General features: G+C 33.6%; 1 protein-coding gene across 1 annotated transcript; it reads right to left on the bottom strand.

Moving 5' to 3' along the window:
• Nucleotides 1-1,103: 1,103 nt before the first annotated feature.
• On the bottom strand, nucleotides 1,104-6,700 carry LOC125683678 (homeobox even-skipped homolog protein 1-like). Its single transcript, XM_048925117.2, has 4 exons — nucleotides 6,635-6,700; nucleotides 6,103-6,323; nucleotides 2,132-2,289; nucleotides 1,104-2,004 (listed from the first exon to the last, which is right to left on the bottom strand). The coding sequence occupies exons 1-4, from the start codon at nucleotides 6,649-6,651 to the stop codon at nucleotides 1,423-1,425; spliced, it is 978 nt and encodes a 325-aa protein (XP_048781074.1). The 5' UTR covers nucleotides 6,652-6,700; the 3' UTR covers nucleotides 1,104-1,422.
• Between the last annotated feature and the right edge of the window lie 12,906 nt (nucleotides 6,701-19,606).

Genomic DNA, 19,606 nt, shown 5'->3' with positions numbered 1-19,606 from the left:
ACAAGAATAAAGTGATCAAATATATACTACTTTTTTCCCATGAGAGAACAAATCACGGATTTATACTTAAATTTATCATATGTTATAATCACAAAAGTTCACAGCAACTAGTCCTTGATAAAATGAGGGAGACATTTTATGGGATAATGGCATTCCCACTAAACATCAAATCAAAAGATAATCATTCGAAAAAGTTTCAATTTTTCACAGACTTTAAATAACCACTAATGGTTATAACTTAATTTTATTCTTGTTCATTTACCACGAAACTTTAAACTTTTAAAAGTTTAATGCACTTTCCCCTCTGGGCTTCAATTATATCATTATTATTTTTCTTTGCAAGTCAACAATGCAAGTAAAATGTTCGTACATGAACATAACACATTTATTTCAGGGTTACGTTTTTTTTCTTCATTTTATGAAACTTATCTTTTTGATCCTCATATTTTGGGAATTGTTTCACTTTTCATTTTGTTGTTTATCAATAACGATGTTGCTACACGTAATATATACATGTATGTAACTATTTATAATATTTCATTGTGCGATACATTTGGTGTAAATGTGTACGAACTTATTTTTCCTTTGAACCAATGTTTTAAAGTTTTGTATACCCAGAAGCAATTCTATGAATTTCCTTCGTTTCAAACCTTCAAGTAATGAAAATATTATACAATGTTCAAAATCAGATGATTTGTTGAAAAATGAAATGATTTTATAGGATCAACTTTTAGAAATCCATATTTCTACGTAAAACAGGACGTGATGTTTATATGTATGTGCATATCTATTAGAACACGACCATTCTTAGCTCAGTAGGTTATAGGTGACTTAAAACCCCAACTAAATAGTGTGAAGGAGGGTATCATCGCAGCCAAGTTTAATTTACTGCAAATAAACTGTAGTTGTTTATTTCTGTAATCTGGCCATATTCGTATTTTCCAATATTTTCATTTGGTTACTTTGTCAACTCTCAACTATATCAGGTTAATTTAGTCTTCATTCTCATTCTGAAGTCGGATGGGGAAAAAAAGTGGAGACTTAAATTCCTTTTTGAAACCCTTGATATGTCACTAAAACGAAATAAAGACATAAATATTGGCTGGCTTCAGTCGTTTAATAACAGTTCATATGTTAAAACAACATCTCAAAATATAAATACAACAAAGAATCACGTGACAGTGTTTCTACTTTTGTGTCTGCTGCTACGAGGCGTCACTGAAGACTACCTACTATGGAAGGTTATATTTACATGGATTTGCTAAAAGATCATTGGCAATATTAAACTTACATTAATCATGAGTATTCAAATTGCTCTCTTTCATTCTAATCATTTATAGACCATTGGTTCGTTATTTATTTATTTCATTCTCTCACGCACCCAACATTCAAGCAATAAATTGTCTATCATTTAATGCGATCTCACGATCTCTCTAGGTCGGCCTTCTGTAGGAGTGGATGTTGCGTCGAGGTTAGTGGAGAAGTGCGAAGTGGAGATGACGTAAATGGTGTTGGTGGGAAAAGACCCGTGATGGGTGAGGAAATGGATGAGGAAGACAGTCCAAAAGGTCCATGAGTGGTGCACGTGCAAGGTTTTCCCGATGTCGCGCCACAAATGGCGGGATTGTGTTCCATCCAGGGAAAGTGCATTCTGGGTGGCATGTGGAGCCCTGTGGATGCGGATGAGATGGGAGGGAGCGCATCTAAGCCTGGTAGACGGTGAAGGGGACTGCTGGTGTGTGCCAGGGAGTTCAACATGTCAAGACGTGACGGAAGAGGACTAGGAACGGACAATGGCGTAAATGCTGAACCAGCAGAAGACGAAAGTCCGTGAAGTCCGAGGGAGGGATAGGGTATAGAGGAAGCACTCGGTACGCCGTACGGGTAGGAGGCTGCGGCAGCGGCCAGGTAGGCGTACAACTGGGGATCTGGAGGGATCCCATAGGGCCAGGTCAGGGCCAGTCTCTGACGTTTGTCCTTCATACGGCGGTTCTGAAACCATACCTGTTGAAAACAAATAATATATTTTGTTAATTATTTTTTCTTATATCTCAAATTTAAAAAGGGTATATTTCTAATAAAAAGATAATTTATCTTTAGAAATAAAACGTGTGCTTGCATAGAAATGTACCTTGATGGTGCTTTCTGAGAGGTTTAGTTGAGCGGCAAGTTCACATCTCTTTGGGCGAGAAACGTAATTTTCTTTGAGAAATTCCTTTTCTAATCTGTTGAGTTGCTCTTTAGAGAAGGCTGTCCTGTACCGGCGAATATCCCTCTCTTGTGCGCTCTCTATAAAAGATAATAACCTCTGGTTATTACTCCAATTGATACTTTGGTGGTTAATGCAAGTGCAATTTTAGTCAAGGATTAATAGTCAATTTAGCGGCCTAACCAGGGTCTATAAAATCGTTTTCATTCAAACTTAAGTATTATTACTTCAGCAGTCTGGAATCTGTGCGCGTGCATTCGCGCGCAATATTTTCTTCATTTGATTTATGACTTGGAACGAATAGAATTATACTATCGATGAAACTCTTTGATTTTCAAAATTGGAAATCGTTTACATCGCTGAGCTATTGATGGTTGCAGGTGTGTTTCTAGGGGGTTTTCTGTAGCTACCTGGTGACGTGCTGCGATCCATTGTTTCATTTTATGTTCCCCTCCCCCAATAAGGTTGATTCGGTTCTCAGATTGTCCTTGCCTTGTATATAAATATCTTTTATAAGATGGCGAACAAATAGATTATTACTGTGTCCGAAAACCCCCTCAAAGTAAATTATCATTTGCTAAGAGAGGCAATACCATGAAAAAGCTAATGTATGATTATTGTTCGCTTACACGTTCCAATAAGTCTCTTTAAGTTTTACCGAAGCACATTAAAATTTGCACTTCAAAGAAATTGGAAAAGGTTTAACACACACTAAAATATTTCCACTAAATAAAAATAAATAATTTTACTCGCAACATCTAAGGCGTTCTCCTTTATTAAAGGCTTTGTGATTTTGACAGTAGCTAAGCAGAAACAGTTTGGGGTTAAACAAATTCTTTAACTTTTAATTTTTTTTTCAATTCATTTACCGTGATTGAACATATTCATATTCACAGATATTTCATATATACGGTGCTTTATTTTATTTTTTTTTCATGTTCATGTATATACATGTAAAAAAAAAATTCAAGACAATGATACCCCAAGTCGGAACGCTTTTGATGAATATTAAAACGTGTTAATTAGCAGATGAGATTAAATCACGTGCCTACCTCAAGGATACAGACGATACGATTATAACACGGTAGATGAGAAAATGAAGAAAAGAGCAATTAACAAAAGCCTTCGGACATATAACTCAAGTGAACTGCAATAATTGAATTATTCCTATCACTTTGATCCTTCTAATTACCTTAGCATAAACAAATAGTTGTAATTCTATTAGTGTTTGATACTTATTTGCAATGGAAATGAGATGCAATCCATCATGCACTGATTGGAGTCGATCATAAAAGTGTAATATCTACCATGGCGGACTTTCATCCGTTTTATTTACATTAAGATTGCAAAACGCCAACGATATTGGGATTAAACTTATTTTGGGTTTGTTTGTATTGCCAACGGTAAAAAGAAATTATACTTTTCTGTTTGAAAAATATGAAACAAATCATGACAAAGCAAGATTATGTGTATATTTCATCTCAGCTCGAAATTGCGCGCGCTTTGCAGATTAGATACTCTTAATCCTTTCTCGGTCGCGTGCGAATTACAGTTATTGTAAAAATAAGTAGTCAATTTATTTGTTTGCATAGACAATATTTATACAATTATTGTTCGGAATAATTGTCGACCCACGGTTTGTTTTCGAATAAAGTCGTTTAAATAACACATAGTAAGATAATTCTTAAAAACAAATTAGCTCTAAAAATCAATATTATTGTTAGATAAGTCTAGAGGGGTCTTTAATTTCAGCATTCGGACCTAACAAGACGACGACAAAATTAAGACCAGCGGAGAACCCGACGGGAGATATAATCTACTTTTATGGTGAAAATGGACGTGAGATAATGAAAAGAATTAGTCAAAATAAAACTTATGGCCCTTGGAAGATTGAGAAAGGGATTAGATAAATAAAATATACCCGATTCCAATTTGGAGTTAGTGGTTCAGCTGGGGTTTGATCTATTTTGTAAAATTACTACCGCTAAATTACCTCTCGAAAGGATGAAAGGACCGCGTGAAAAGATTACCTAAGCGAATTATTGCTCTATAAAAGGTCTGTGTGCGATTAAAGGCACATTTTAACTCCAAGTGAAATGTCCCTATATATTGCATGTATGTTGAACAAAAGTCAAAATTGATGCGCAAAGGCAACGTCTTAAAGCTGTTTATCAATATACCAAATTCCCATATTAAACATGCAATTCCCAGAATTCGCTGGGGATAAAAAAAGAAATCAGAAAAAAGTTTCATTGTACGAGTTAATTTCTTTTCATCGTACGACACATCAGCTAAGATGAACAGATTAGCCATTGGATTCGCTTTCTTTGGTAGCAACTGATTGTCAAATCATCGTACATCAAAGACGGCCATCTAAATGGAATTTCTATACCTCAAGTCTATTTAGTCAAATGAAAAACATTTTATAGCTTACCGTTTTATACAACATTAAACTTGAAATACTTTATCAGATTTGCGAGAACAAAAAAAGGCCCCTCCATGCGGCTATCATGAAAGTCAGGGGAAATGTTGCAAAACCAGATTGGCTACAAAATGTTTGCCCGCTCTAGTCCACGGTTGTTCAAAATAACACGAACCAGTTTTATGAGATTAAAACAACAGACTTGGGTACGCGTATAAATGGCATTTTAATTTTTTTCTTTTAAATTATCATGATTATAGTCAAATTATTTCAAAATTTCTAAACAAAATGTATATGATTTCTTATTGTAATTCAAATGCAATTTCCATTTCATACATGTATATATTTTGTTCTAATGTCAGTCATCTAATTTGATTTCAAAAACAATTTGTAAACTTTAAAACATGAACTTTAATTTTTCTTAAGACAAAAATGTCTATTAAATCTGCATAATCACATATAGTGGGGCGTTCAATCGCTTCAATGGAACGAAAACTGTATGCGATTGTCTTAAATGTAAAATGTCCATTAGCAAATTGGGCGAGAATATCTTGGGTAAACCCAGGTTTAACATAAACTGACTTAACATACACAATGAAAGACTCATGCTGAAATTCATTTTTAAGGAAGAAAATCATGAGGCAGAAAATTTCACATCCTTCCTAAGGCTAAATAGGGGTGACTTTTTAGTCAAACAATTTGTCATGACTTAAATATGTGATAAAGGCAATTGATTTGCACTCTACAAAACATGTTTGCTTATGACATATAAACTTTAAAAATTGAATTAAAACTGAATGTTGGAGATATCAATTACTGCATTAGCTCTAATAAGAATGACATCCCCCCCCCCCTCCTCGACCCGTCGTAGGTAAATTTTTCCATTATATACATAAACATAGGTATTCTGAGAAAATATGTTAGAGTTGAAAGTTTAATACTATTGTTAATACGCCGCACATATATTAAGCAAACTGACGTGAAATATAACGAAACAATTGATATTACCTTTATAATTTGAAAATAACGAGATACAATTTTTTTCTTCACCACTATAGGATAATTTGATGTGAAGAAATTCCATTGTGACTGTTTTGTACTAACATAATACTAGCATTATAAATACATTTAGAAATGTATGTGGCTAAAAGCCTGGATCATGCCATAAATTAATATATACCAAAATAGATATACTAATTAGTTTTAATTGCTGACTACATATCAATAATTAAATATGCATTAAAAAGATATCATTGTGTCATTAATTTTAATTAATATCTTGAGAGAGAGAGAGAGAGAGAGAGGGAGAGAGAGAGAGAGAGAGAGAGAGAGGGAGAGAGAGAGGGGAGAGAGAGAGAGAGAGAGAGAGAGAGAGAGAGAGTTATTTTTTTTAAATAGTCAAAACACATCAACATGGATCAGTAGATGACCCGAAAACGAATATTAAAGGCAAAATAACAAAGTAACACACCTTTCCATTTCCCAGAGAAGCGTTTATCAGGTGTCTCTATCCCGGAGCTGGAGTCGGAACACTCGGAGCGGGGAGATTCCGGGAAAGTTTCCAGTGACTTCTCAAGCTTTCCGGCATTGTCTTCAGACATGTTCTTCAGACTTTCTTCTGTCCCCGAGGAATCACTTAGGCTCTGGTTATTAGGAGAAGAAGGCAGAGATCCTTGCATGTTGATTTTGTTTCTAATGAAATTCAAAGTCACAAATTCGCTTGTCAATAATTAGGATAATTCCACTAAAACAAGAGTCTCTAATGTCCCTTTCTCTGAATTATCAGATACAAGAAGGCGATAATGTTGTACATTAATGTCATCTGAAGAATTGAATCTGGGAGCTGAGTTAGTTAGCTCCTTTCTCACTGAGGCAAGTCAATGCTCTGATCTTAATGTTCCATGATGAGTCTCTTATAGACAACATTTTCCCAGGTAATCAGCCGTGAAAACCTAAACATATTCATTGATAGAATAATTACCTCAATAAATCAAATAACAAACCTGTGAAGATGGCCCATTTCGACTGTCAATTGCGCATCGATAACAAGATTCGGGCGGGATGTCGTGCTCGCTTCACTGCGCGGGGCGGGGCTCCGCAAATATTCGATTGTTGATTGGTTGATATTAAAAATCCCGCTACTACGCGTCAATGATACGGTCGTCAGTGAAATTTCTTTCATCTCCAACAAAAACAAATTTGTTATCTAATACCATAATTCCATAAAGCACAATATTTAACAACTGCATTTATTAAATTAATTTATTACTTTCAATATATCAACAGATAAATATCAAGAGGCCACCTAAAAACCGGAATTTCAAGATGAACAAATGAGAAAATCGATGATTAAAGTAAATATTGCCGGGTTACATACTTATAGTGCATTTTATTACTTAAACGCTTTTGAAGTTTGATATTTACATAGAATACTATTTATTGTTGGACATTTGAATTATTCAGGTTTGTGAGATCTCTGAATAGAGCCGATCGTTAATACACTGAACTGCAATAAAATTATTCCACTTCAAAAGTCTCTCTAAGCACTGTTATGACACTGCATCCGTTTGATGTTCAATGGTTTGAACCATAACTCTAAGTAGGCGTAAATATTTAAGAAACATTGTAACTCGCGACTGACTCGCCTTGAAAATTCAACTTTTAAATTTTCACAGTTTAATTTTCAACAGATGGAAATAGTTAATATATGGTTATCAATAATTTAACAAGGTTATCACGAAAAAATTATCTGTCTCTCTCTCTCTCGCTCTCTCTTTTTATTTTTTATTTTTAGGAAGAAGTAATGGATGTATTCCTTTTAAACTGCAAAATCAAAATGGGAATGACATTGGAAACTTTTAGAACTTCGAAGAGGAAATACTCATACTATTTGAAAAGGCGTCTCCAGGAAAAAGACTATTATGTCGGTAAAAATTATCGTAAAACGTAAGTTGATGCACATGCAATCATATGGTAATATACAAAACATATTTGTATACTTCATCTTCATTTTTTAACCTGAAGAAAATGTAATTCAAATTTAAGATATAACTAAGAAACAGATGGAAACTATACTTTGAAAAATCTCTGCTATTGATATTTACACAGCGTGCGAAATTCGGAGTGGGTCGTTCCTATATCATTCCCCACCTTTAATAATTGTTATTGTTGCAACTAGAATAACCCCATTCATAACAATCGGATAAGTGTAATTATCTACACTATTTTACCGGTGCGAGTTCAAACAAACTCACAATATTGCGTGAAATTGTTCGGGATGATAAAAATTAGTACTGGTAGGTTAAATTCTTTTTATTTCTTAATTATATATCTACGGGGCCTAGCGCCTTGGCTGATTTTGCGCTCTGGGAATAAATAGAATCCACATCTTTCTGACTACAACAGATTGATGAAGTTTTTATGATAATTAGTACAAATACTTCACGTCTCTCTTTTTAAAAAAGCCGATTTACGACTGTTAGATGTGTTAGCAGAAGGGGTGTCCTATTGTGACGATTAATTCGAGTAATAAGAGCGTCTCAGAAAGTGTGTATTTTGTCATTTGTGGGTGAATATTGAATAAATATCGCCTTTCAATAACCTTTTTCGTCATCCACACTGAAACGAGTAACGTAATCAAAACTCAGTACAAGAATCCTTAAACACACACACATATCTTACGTTTTCTGCGTCGAATAAAATGGCAAATATTCTACTTTTCCTCAGAAAAAAAAAATCGTGTAACAATAATTAAATAATTCATGTGATATATGGAGAACAGTCTCGTAACATAGTACTAATTTCTGACACAATACCTGCCAATGTGCAGAACACGTGTAAAACACGTACTCAACAACAGATACAAGCTGACATTGATTTATACGGAGGACAGAAGGTACGGTACTCCGACATGGAGGTACAGGATCAGAGTTAGTTCAGTTGTTATTTATTACGACACTGTGGTGACATGATTGTTTTTCGGGGTACATTTAAATTTGCATCGAAACATTAAACAGTCGTAACTTCGATAAACGGGTCTTATTTAGTCTTGTAAGAGTAAATTGACATGGGTTGTAATTTTAGTTAAATTATGACAAGTGATCTTTGTACAAATAATGACAGAATTTGTCAACATTTCATAAAAAGTCCTTGATTTATCACCAATGAAGTTGAACACATTTGTCTATGATAAATCAGTTTAAACATATCTTGACGAGGACCATGCCCAAATGTCTTCATAAATGGATACAGATTATTAATATGGCCAATGTTTTCTGGTCATCATTATTTGAATAAATGCGTTATCTAAATACAATATAGGTTTATATAACTGAAAATGTGGTGAACAAATTAGTGGAAAAGTAGGTAAAATACAATTTATCTACTTCCATACATGATATATTACAATCTTTCACACTTTTTAAAATTAGCATCAGGAAATTACGAGGTAAAAAAAATCAATCCAATGTAGCACGGCTATTTCTGGTCCACTTCCGTATTAAAAACTTACAGCTAAGTTAAAGTATTACTTTTAAGAAAAACATCCCAATGAAATCAAATCTTTTCCATGGATATTTAAATGTATTAGTACTTTTGATGTATTAGCTCATTTAGAATTAGTTCTAGGGTGCATGTCATGTTAATAATGAAAATATAGCAATTAGACATGCATTATTTGTGTATATACTTTTAATATAAACTACTGCTCATCTAATGCTGTGTTTTATTTAAAATACTGCTCATTTAATGCTGTTTTTATAAAATACTGCTCATCTAATGCTATATTATATATAGAATACTGCCCATTTAATGCTGTATGAAATACATTTTCAGTTACATATAGGAACAAATTCCAAGTGGAATGGAATCAAAATTCGCATATGTTTATGGCTGAACACGTGTAAATGGTCTTTGATCCCTCATCATGACTGGACATTAAATGACCAAAACAACCAGCGAGGGAATCATCGGAAGAAGAAAAAATAAACATATGGAGTCTAACAGCGCAGTTACACAATTTTGTAAGGTCCAAGATTGAATATTTGATAGGATATTGATAGAGCTTCTGTAACCTTACTTCATCCCGAAATCTTCGATATTGTTCCTCGTGTGAACTACCGTATTAAAAAATGTACCCGGGTCCCAGGGAGCCAAGTCGCCACACTAATTTGATTGGCGGGGATCAAAGCGGTGTGTTTATTTTCGATCTGTTAGCTTTCATTGTTATCTATCTTGTAATTACACCTACACAATCATGAGAGTGTTATCTGTTTCATTGCTAGAAAATTAGGCATCAGTAGACTCTGCCCGTCGGCTGCTGTGCTGTGTTGAGCGTTCATAAAACTTTTAAAAAGAAACTGTAAAGTCGAAAAATTTCCGCGGGGTTTGGAGGCCTGGGTAGTAATTTAGCCAAAGAAAGTGTGAAATGAACCGTTTAACTTTAAATTTATTACATTTATAGATAATTTGAACTTCAAAGGTACAGGGAAGATTATCTTTACACCGAAGGTTATTCAGGGTACCGTAGAAAATATGTTTACACCTTCTAAACAAATTAAAAGATGTAAAGATATTTTTTTCCGTTTTCCAACGTAAAATGAAATTTATTACACGGTGCAATAAAACTAACGTTCAAAGTGTGGATTTATAATTTTATATCTGTTAAAACTTTTGCACTAGAAAAGGTACCGTTTCAAACCTGCATTTTACAGGTACTTCAAAGGGGCTGGATTTAATTCTGTAAATCCCCTCAACTGGTCTATCAAGAAAACAATCTTTTATTATCATATTCACTTTCGCAATTCCTACCACAATTAAAACCTTTATGTAATTGATTTTGGCCACTTTTAATTCATTGAAAACAAATAAATGGAAAAAGACACTCCAGAATATCATATAGAACTCTATTTGTTTCAAAACATTGTCGATAGAAGATAAATGACTATTTCATTGGATAATATCTCGATGTTCCACAGGAAAAAGAAGAAGAAGAAACGACAAGGGTACTTATAATTCATTAAAAATCATGTGACAGACAGACTGGAAAATTTGGAACAAATATAAACAATTTAAAAGATGAAGTAGAAAAACAGATGTGTCAGTGTCAACGTTTACACGAAATCAATGTCTGAGAAACCGAGAAACTTTCTGGTCCATTATGGCGGCTGGGGGAAATGCAACTTAATCAAAACGTCTCGTTCTCAATAAAGATCTGATAGGTTTTTGTTAGAAATGACAAATTAATCCGCAAGTGTCAGAGTGTAATGAAGGCCTACATCTGTCAATAATCCTGTAAAATTAAGTCATTTTAGATTAAAAAAATATTGTTCATTTTGTTGTAATTAGCACATTTTATGGGTATCTGATTAATCAAAATCGCTAGATTCCCCTCAATTACGAATGATTTATCAACTACGGTTTTTGTTTTTAGTTTACAGATTTCTCGAAGCAAAATAGAAGTCAAAGGATTAATAAAAAATAAAATATTGCATTTATAACGAACGAAAATTCACATCAATGAAAGTCGTTTGAAAATCAAAGATACTTGTGTATACTGATAGGGGACCTCATTACAAATATTTGACATTCATCACAAATCTGCTTTTGAAATGTTACATTGATAGATAGGATATGTCCGAAAAGTCCAATCAAATGCATTGTTATTTAATGCCCTTTTGTTCATTAGCCCTTTATACAAGTTGACTGTCTCTAAAATGTTTTCTATCTTATTGCTTCCTTCACGATGACCCTCATTCATTTACTCAAATAGCCACTTACATTGACGTTAATACTCGTTCCTATTTCGCGTTATATAGAAAAAGCCTAGTGTAGCAATTTCTTTTACGGCTAATCTGTATCCGAGGACTAACGCATCAAGCTTTTAATAAAGTAAATCATCTGTGTATATGAGGGATTCTGACATCTTGTTAACCAGATTTTTTAATTTCTCAATCATGATAAAACACGAGTTGGTTTTACTGTCCTCATTAGCTACAGCAGATGACACTGGACAGAGGACATACTGGTCAGCCAGAGAACACGGACAGCGGACAAGAACACTGATGTTGTTTTGTCAAATGTCAGTACACGAGAGGCGTAAACATGAGGTTGTTTGTCAACAAATGATGTTCAATAAACGTCATTTATACTGCACGTTTTACTAATGTACTGTCGTGTAAGCACGCCGTTGTACTAGGTATGTGGATACAGTGTATGGAGCGATACCCTAATTAATTTTCTTATCACACGATTCTTCACAGTCTCCCCTTTCTATTATTGATATTTATTCTAATATGCTACATTCAAATAAAAATGTAAGTATAGTATAGCTTTAAAAGAGCGCACAATGAACGTCATTGCCTATTTGGTTGAATTGAACAATTCCACCATACAATGTCATAGCACTTTTAAAACACCGCATCGAAAAACCTTTAGTGTGTCGCAAAAAACCAAGTCCAGCACTCACTCCAAAACTCTTTTAAATATGAAAACATTCACACACACACTTCATAAGTTGGTGTGTGTATAATTACCTATCTATCTATTACGGAAATAAATTTCAGATTTGAAAATACAGGAGACGCTTAACGTCGGCATGAAGGGCGTAGGCGCTCCATGAAGTACAATATGCATGCTTTTGATAATGGATTATTTCAAGGTTATTGTTTTCAATACCCTTTTTGTATTATAATATGAGCATTACTGTTTTATTATTGGTATCAAATAAATCTATGTACAATTTAAATTCTAACTATACCAACATCATATGTGTGTTCTTAAAACTAAAGATGTTAATGTGTTTTGTTTTAACGATAGTCTGAATTTTTTTTAAGCAAAGATGTTACATGTACTTTGGGGGGTGGGGGTGGAGGGATGGGTTTACATATTAATGGTCATCATGTGTTTGCTGTCTAAAAGTAGAGAATACTAGCTATAACAAGTTTTTCATTATTATTTTTAATGAAAAAAATATCTTTAAGTTTTGTTTTTAGAAGAAATATTCTGTTTCATTTGAATTGAAATAAGAAAAGAAAAAACATTTTCAAAATATAGGGGGGGGGGGGGAGCTGATAAGAAGTATAAGTCACTTGATCCTACAAATTAAATCTGCTTTAAATATTAAATAAAATAAAACAATTTATTTGCAATAACTGTGGAGTTTAACCGATAAATTCGAAATCAATTACTTTTCCTTTGTGTGGTGTCCATCTGTTATGAAGACAAACTGTATAAATCTTCAAATTACTTTACAGATACATTGTGTATATCTTTGATAAGATTATGCTATTTTACTGACGACATTTCTTGTCTGGGGATTCTTTTCCTGGTGGGAAAGACACGAGTTATGAACAAAGAAAAAAGAATATCTGCATGTTTGTCTCTCTCAGTTTTAAAAACTTGGTAAGCTGTAGGTCCAATGTTTGAAAAATGGATAGGTGAAGATTAGAACAACACAAAAATATCACTTTTTTTTTTAAATTAAGGTACTTTGAATTTTTCTTATATTTGTAACACTTCATGTCCCAGTACCAGAAACGTGCACGTAACCACAGCTGTACCGGTTTTAATCATTACAGTTCATACCCTCATGTATTACTCCTTTTATTTACATTCAATGTTCATTTCTATCGAGATATTCAGCATTACAATTTGTAGAGATACTACAGACAAAACGCATTATACACATGTCTCTGTGTGAGTATCAAAATGTGATAGGCGGCCAACCATGTTCTATGCACAAATACGTGAGAATTTGGAAAGTTGCATGTATGAATAACAGTTAACTCGGTTTTTGGTTTTTTTTTATATTCTATATGAATTCATATTAAAATTCTTTGTATTTTTAGACTTTGATAATTGGATAATATATCTATTAACATATACTTTATGCAACGCATGCAAAATGGGACGCAAATTTGAATAAATATCATCGTCGTTTTATTTCAAATTGCCAAACTCTCATAATGTTCTGCAAAAAAAAAAAAAAAAAACCAATGTGCATGCATCAGATCCCAGATCTATCTTTGTTTATAAGGATCTAATCAACTAGTCAAAAAAGAATTCCTCAATAATTAAAAGAATCACGACACGTGACTACACGGTTAGATAAAAACAGTACATGTATACAGAGCAGGCCGCAGACCAATGCTGATACATGTATGTAAGACAATTTTATCATGGCGATCTCAAATAAAAAATGAAGAGAGAGAGAGAGAGAAGTAAGGTATATAAAAGTTAATAAAATAATTAACGGAGAGAGAGAGAGAGAGAGAGAAGTAATGTATATAAAAGTTAATAAAATAATTAAGAGAGAGAGAGAGAGCAGAGGTAATGTATACAAAAGTTAAAAGTTAATAAAATAATTAACGGAGAGAGAGAGAGAGAGAGAGAGAGAGAGAGAGAGAGAGAGAGAGAGAGAGCAGAAGTAATGTATATAAAAGTTAATAAAATAATTAACGGAGAGAGAGAGAGAGAGAGAGAGAGAGAGAGAGAGAGAGAGAGTCCCCAGAAGTAATGTAGAGAAATAAAAGTTAATTAAAAGAATTAACAGAAATAAACAGCTAACCCTAGTGTTCAAATATACGCGTAGAAAATTAATACAAGTACAATCAACATACTTTACAATTTTCACTGAGCACATGACAAATTATAACACACCCTGTGAAAAGACAAACTCGTGGCGTAAAATACAACGTACATATACAGCATTTACGTCGCAACATTTTGAGTATTCAAAGATATGATAGACGATATTCACAGACGGATTCTCAATACAGTCCTGTTGATTTCCACCCAACAGATAAGAATTTCACACCTGTGTTTCCGAGGTTAATCCAGGGGGGTGTTTTGTCATAATGATACCTTGGTGTAAGAAACCAACAAACTATAATGCTCATAATTACCCTGCAACTGTCTTAGCCAAAGAAAATGTTCAAATATTTGTCTAATTAAAGACAAAAAACCACACAGTACTTGTTCGAGGCGTAGAGCTAAATTTTACATGCTCCACGGAAGGAGGGGGTAAACAAAGATCCCCATCCGCGCGAGAAGTAGGTTGTTTTGGGGGTATAATCTTTTGATGTGATGAGTGAATTTAATACCGATAAAATGGAATGTTCTCTTAATCTTTTGTATTGTTTTCACGGCGGATAAACAAGCGTTCAAACAAGACATAATGGTGTATACACGTATCGCAATATCTCACGTCTGCTAATTTGAGTGGTTCATTTATTTTCCCAGTTTGCACTTTGGGTGTTCGAAGGTTACAGATGTCATCCAAACACGCTCTAAATGAGAAACTCGCAGGTGCGAATTCGCTATTGTTTTCAGATAATAGTGCATGTTTGGATGAAAAAGCGATGCTTCACAGAAATTTGGCAAACTTTGGTTCATCATATCGAACTAATTTCTGTTCTTTTTTTTTTTCGCATAAGGAAGGTAACAAAATCGATATAACCAGGTATTTATTTAAGAATTAGAATACAAATGTCTTTCATTAAAATAGTTGCATACACAGTATTGTAGGAATATTTGCACTGTGGGTAAAATAAGACAGGTTTCTCTCACGTCGATAAAGCAAGCAAAGAACAGTAACTCAATATGATACAAATATTACCTTAGATAGTTTTAGATTTATCGTTCCTGTATCTACAAGAAATATACACGCATATACTGCCTAGTTAGGGGTTCATGGAGTGTTAGAAGGCTTTCACGGTCTCTGTTTAGAATTTAACAAATTATGTTGACAAATCATCAAAATGAAGTAATATGCAATAATCGAAACATTTTGCCAGTACTGACGGCCTATATATTTTTTAGTTTGTCCTTTTTCTGAATAGTATTTCTAAAAGGAAAAGTAGTTTATGCAGATTTCCTTGATTTATATCCCACACAACACGTTTATGCTTGTATTTAAATCGTTGTCATTTTATCCCAGCAGTTTTTCACGACATAATAAGTTTTTATGTTACGCTTTTTATCGAGAAATGAAATACACCGACACAACAAAAAGGTTACAGATCTGAACACGGCAAAGTCCAGGCATTTTGCTACTGTTCATGTTGATAATACTGGGAGGAATGAAAATTGCTTATGAGATTTTTTTTTATCGGTTTCTTATAGTTCGTGGTTGAACCTAGACATGTTTGAAGGATAACAAATATTTGTTATAAAGTTGTAAGGTGTATGTTTCTCACAATACATGTAGGAAAAATGGTGGAATTTTCAGTCCTGTCAAAATTATATCATTGTCCAAGATAGAAAAAAAAAATACCTCTGGATAATTTCTTCTAAAAATGGTATTCAAATGGGAAAATTCTCCCAAGTGTTTTAAATAGAATAATTAGTTCTGATTTGTACAAGATGAAAAACAAATGACCGAAGAGAGACTATTGACAAAGAAATAACCGCCAAACTTCCATCAGATACAAAGATCGCTGAAACCTTTCGCTCATAAATAAATTAGTAAAATGAAACATTTAAATTGTTAGTACATTTCTTTTTAAAAATCCTAACATGTTTCTGATAGAATTGAATATTCAGAAAAAATATTACTAGCATACCAATCTCATCTAGCAATCTTGTCTTGGAAGGATGAGATAGACACGAGCGATGAATTCGTAAATATTACTATAATAAAGGGCAGCAAAGGTCGAGTCTGCAATTTGTCGTGATCAGAGTTAAATATCGCTAATTGTGAAAGAAACATCCCCTCTCCAAATACAGAGAGAGAGAGAGAGAGAGAGAGAGAGAGAGAGAGAGAGAGAGAGAGAGAGAAGAAAATCAAAGTTAAAAATCTTCGACTTACATTGCAAATTTTTCTATGAAAATTCAAATCTTGTACCTCCACATTTACAGAGCTCATAATCTCTGTTATGCAAACAAGAACTGTGTCATGTTTTGGTTTACTTAGGTTAAATATACATGTAAAATTAATGTACTAGTAAAAGTTTCGTTTAAAGCAGATTTCTTTCTTCAATTTACAAGATAATTCTTAACACAATAAACAGTTTCTAGTGTTTGTCACATATCCTTTTGTTTTAAACATGATACTTTCTATTTGTCGGGACCGGAGTTAAATATAAAAAATAATGATAAAAACATGTTCACAGGAATTCAATTTCATATTTATGGAAAAAGTTAACACATTGTAGTTCAGTGTCTCTTGTTCCACACCACGGGAAATTCCCGAAAATTTACCTCCTGTAAAAATTAATGATTTTTAAAACATATAACGCAAAATAAAATCATTAATTTTTACAGGAGGTATTTTTTCGGGGATTTTTCCCGTGGTGTGGAACAAGAGACACTGAACTACAATGTGAAAACATAAAATACAAAAGCAAATTACCATCATAGCAGATTATACAAGCTGATAACCACTAAATGTCTTCAGAGAAATACATTGATTCAACACAATCACTCTGAAAGTATATTACGGCTTGATTTGATTACTTTTCAACTTTTCAGCAAGTTTTGCTTATCGAAAAAACCCTAAAATTGTAAAATAAGGATTTTCCTGAAAATATAAGGGTTTTGTTAGGATTTTAGAGCTTTAAAAAATAAGGAAAATAAGGGCCTCAGATATATAAAAAAAAAAAAAAAAAAAAAAAAAAAAAAAAAAATAGGAAAATTAGAAAAATTTAAGAACCCGCTTCAAAGCCTGTGTAGGTCGTCATTTGTTTAATACAATATTCCAAAGTCTTGTAGAATTGTTGCATGCAATATCTGGGCTATTGTTGCACACAAGCATTTCATGAAACAAGATGATCCACATCAAACGTCCAGGGTAAATGTAGTGTTGTTGTCGTTTAGAAGTAAACACAGGTGGCTGACGGACATTAAACTGTGTCAATGCACACTTTTATACATCTCAGTACTTATAATGCTTCAGTATCTGAACTTGATGAGAAAAAATAAATTACCAGCATAAAAAAACGGAAATATGTTTTAACTACATTTAAGCAATGATTTAATAGTACATGTACTTGAAAGGTGTAGTCTCATAACTGCAATTGTGTGTGCATACACATTGAATAACACGCGTTATGAAAATCTGTTGTACATACCGTTGTAGTTATGAGACTACATCTTTCTGTTGTACATACCGTTGTAGTTATGAGACTACATCTTTCTGTTGTACATACCGTTGTAGTTATGAGACTACATCTTTCTGTTGTACATACCGTTGTAGTTATGAGACTAAAATCTGTTGTACATACCGTTGTAGTTATGAGACTAAAATCTGTTGTACATATCGTTGCAGTTATGAGACTACATCTTTCAAAAAATAATAATCCATTCCTTATATTTACATTTTTGAAACCCTTTTAATGTGTGCATTTATTATTTATATCTTAAATCTCCCGCCTAATTCTTTGGGTAAGTAGCAATTAGACATGGAAAGCAAAAATGTGATGTCGTAACATAAAAGAAAAAGTGCGAAATGCTGAAAAAATATAGTAGTCCAATTCTTGAATTGGTTTTCAATTAAATATCATAAATATCAACTTATGAACAAAGTTGTACAATCTGAACTGGGTTTAAAGAGCTCTTTTTCAAATCTATCTAATTGCAAACAGTGTAGGTATAGTTTACGGTGCTAGTCGGCCATGTTGTCACTTCGTGAAATTGAAAGTACAATTACTGAAAGAAAAGTTGTTGAAAAGTCCCGCACTTGGAATATTTTTTTGTGTCTGTTTGGTGATATCAACCACATTAGAGACAAGATCGACTTCTTTGGCATCGAATGAGGTGCACTTGTATTGTTTGAAACGGGAATGGACAACAAAGCTTTGTTTTCATTCTACACACGTGCGACCGAGCGCAAGAACTGGTGATTTTGTCTGTAATAATAATAGTAATCCGAGATTCCTCTGACTCTTAACCCCGCTTTTATATTTGACATGTGCGGGGGAGAGTCAGAGCGGACTCCATATTGAAAAGTGGGAATTCAGCGACACCAGCTGGTGTCGCTGCTTTACCTACCTCTTACAACTTTATTTCGCGGACCCATCTTCCAAGACGCGAGGATTCAGTTATCGGAAGATTATTCTACAAATACATCATGATTAATACGATGCTATCGCCGTTTAAAGGATGGAATTTTGTGTTTACATGTGCTGACGTCATGCGCAAAGAAATCAAATGGCGAGGCGGCGACTTCATTCAAGTGATGCTCCATTTGTCGGTGTTAGGGCCGTTTAAACGGCGATAGCATCATATTAATCATGATGTATTTGTAGAATAATCTTCCGATAACTGAATCCTCGCGTCTTGGAAGATGAGTCCGCGAAATAAAGTTGTAAGAGGTAGGTAAAGCAGCGACACCAGCTGGTGTCGCTGAATTCCCACTTTTCAATATGGAGTCCGCTCTGACTCTCCCCCGCAGAAGTCACAAAATAAAAGCGGGGTTAAGAGTCAGAGGAATCTCGGATTATAATAATAGTAGAGGTCTATACCATACCATCCCCTAATAAAGGGTAATAATAATTCTACATTACATTATTGTAGCAAAGAATACCCCAAAAACATTGATGTAGTATTTGGTAAAACTACTTGTAATGTTTTAATATTGCTAAAAGTCAATATTTATCACAAAATTTTCCCCATGAAACCACCTTTATTTTTGCACTATTCACAAATCTTTACTTTGAAAAACATTATCCAAAAATTGAAATTCTTCATAAACGGTGCATTTCATGTATTGATGGCATCTACATTATTATTTGATCAAATAAAAGAAAATCCCACGTAAACACAGCAAAATCCTACTTCATTTGATGCTTCCAAAATCTTGGGTATCCTAAGACCTTAAGCGATTTTCATAGATTTTCCATGATTATTTACCATCCAAATTCAAAGTGTGTTACTTATTTATAACTGCACGAACATATATTTTCTTCAACAACTTGCCCTAGAGTCACTGAAAAAAGTTGGAATGTTAAAAAGCAACGCTTCAATCGACAAACAATGAA

This window comes from Ostrea edulis, chromosome 6, assembly GCF_947568905.1.
Source record: "Ostrea edulis chromosome 6, xbOstEdul1.1, whole genome shotgun sequence".
NCBI classification, from domain to species: domain Eukaryota; kingdom Metazoa; phylum Mollusca; class Bivalvia; order Ostreida; family Ostreidae; genus Ostrea; species Ostrea edulis.
The sequence above is the reverse complement of the archived record's forward strand: the minus strand, read 5'-3'. Positions and strand labels throughout refer to the sequence as shown.

What these genes read in the sequence shown, in the direction of transcription:
- LOC125683678 (XM_048925117.2), bottom strand. An exon ending in CTTCTCTGGGAAATGGAAAG is followed by an intron (nt 2,290 to 6,102) that starts GTGTGTTACTTT and finishes TATCTTTTATAG; the next exon opens with AGAGCGCACAAGAGAGGGAT. An exon ending in TCTCAGAAAGCACCATCAAG is followed by an intron (nt 2,005 to 2,131) that starts GTACATTTCTAT and finishes TGTTTTCAACAG; the next exon opens with GTATGGTTTCAGAACCGCCG.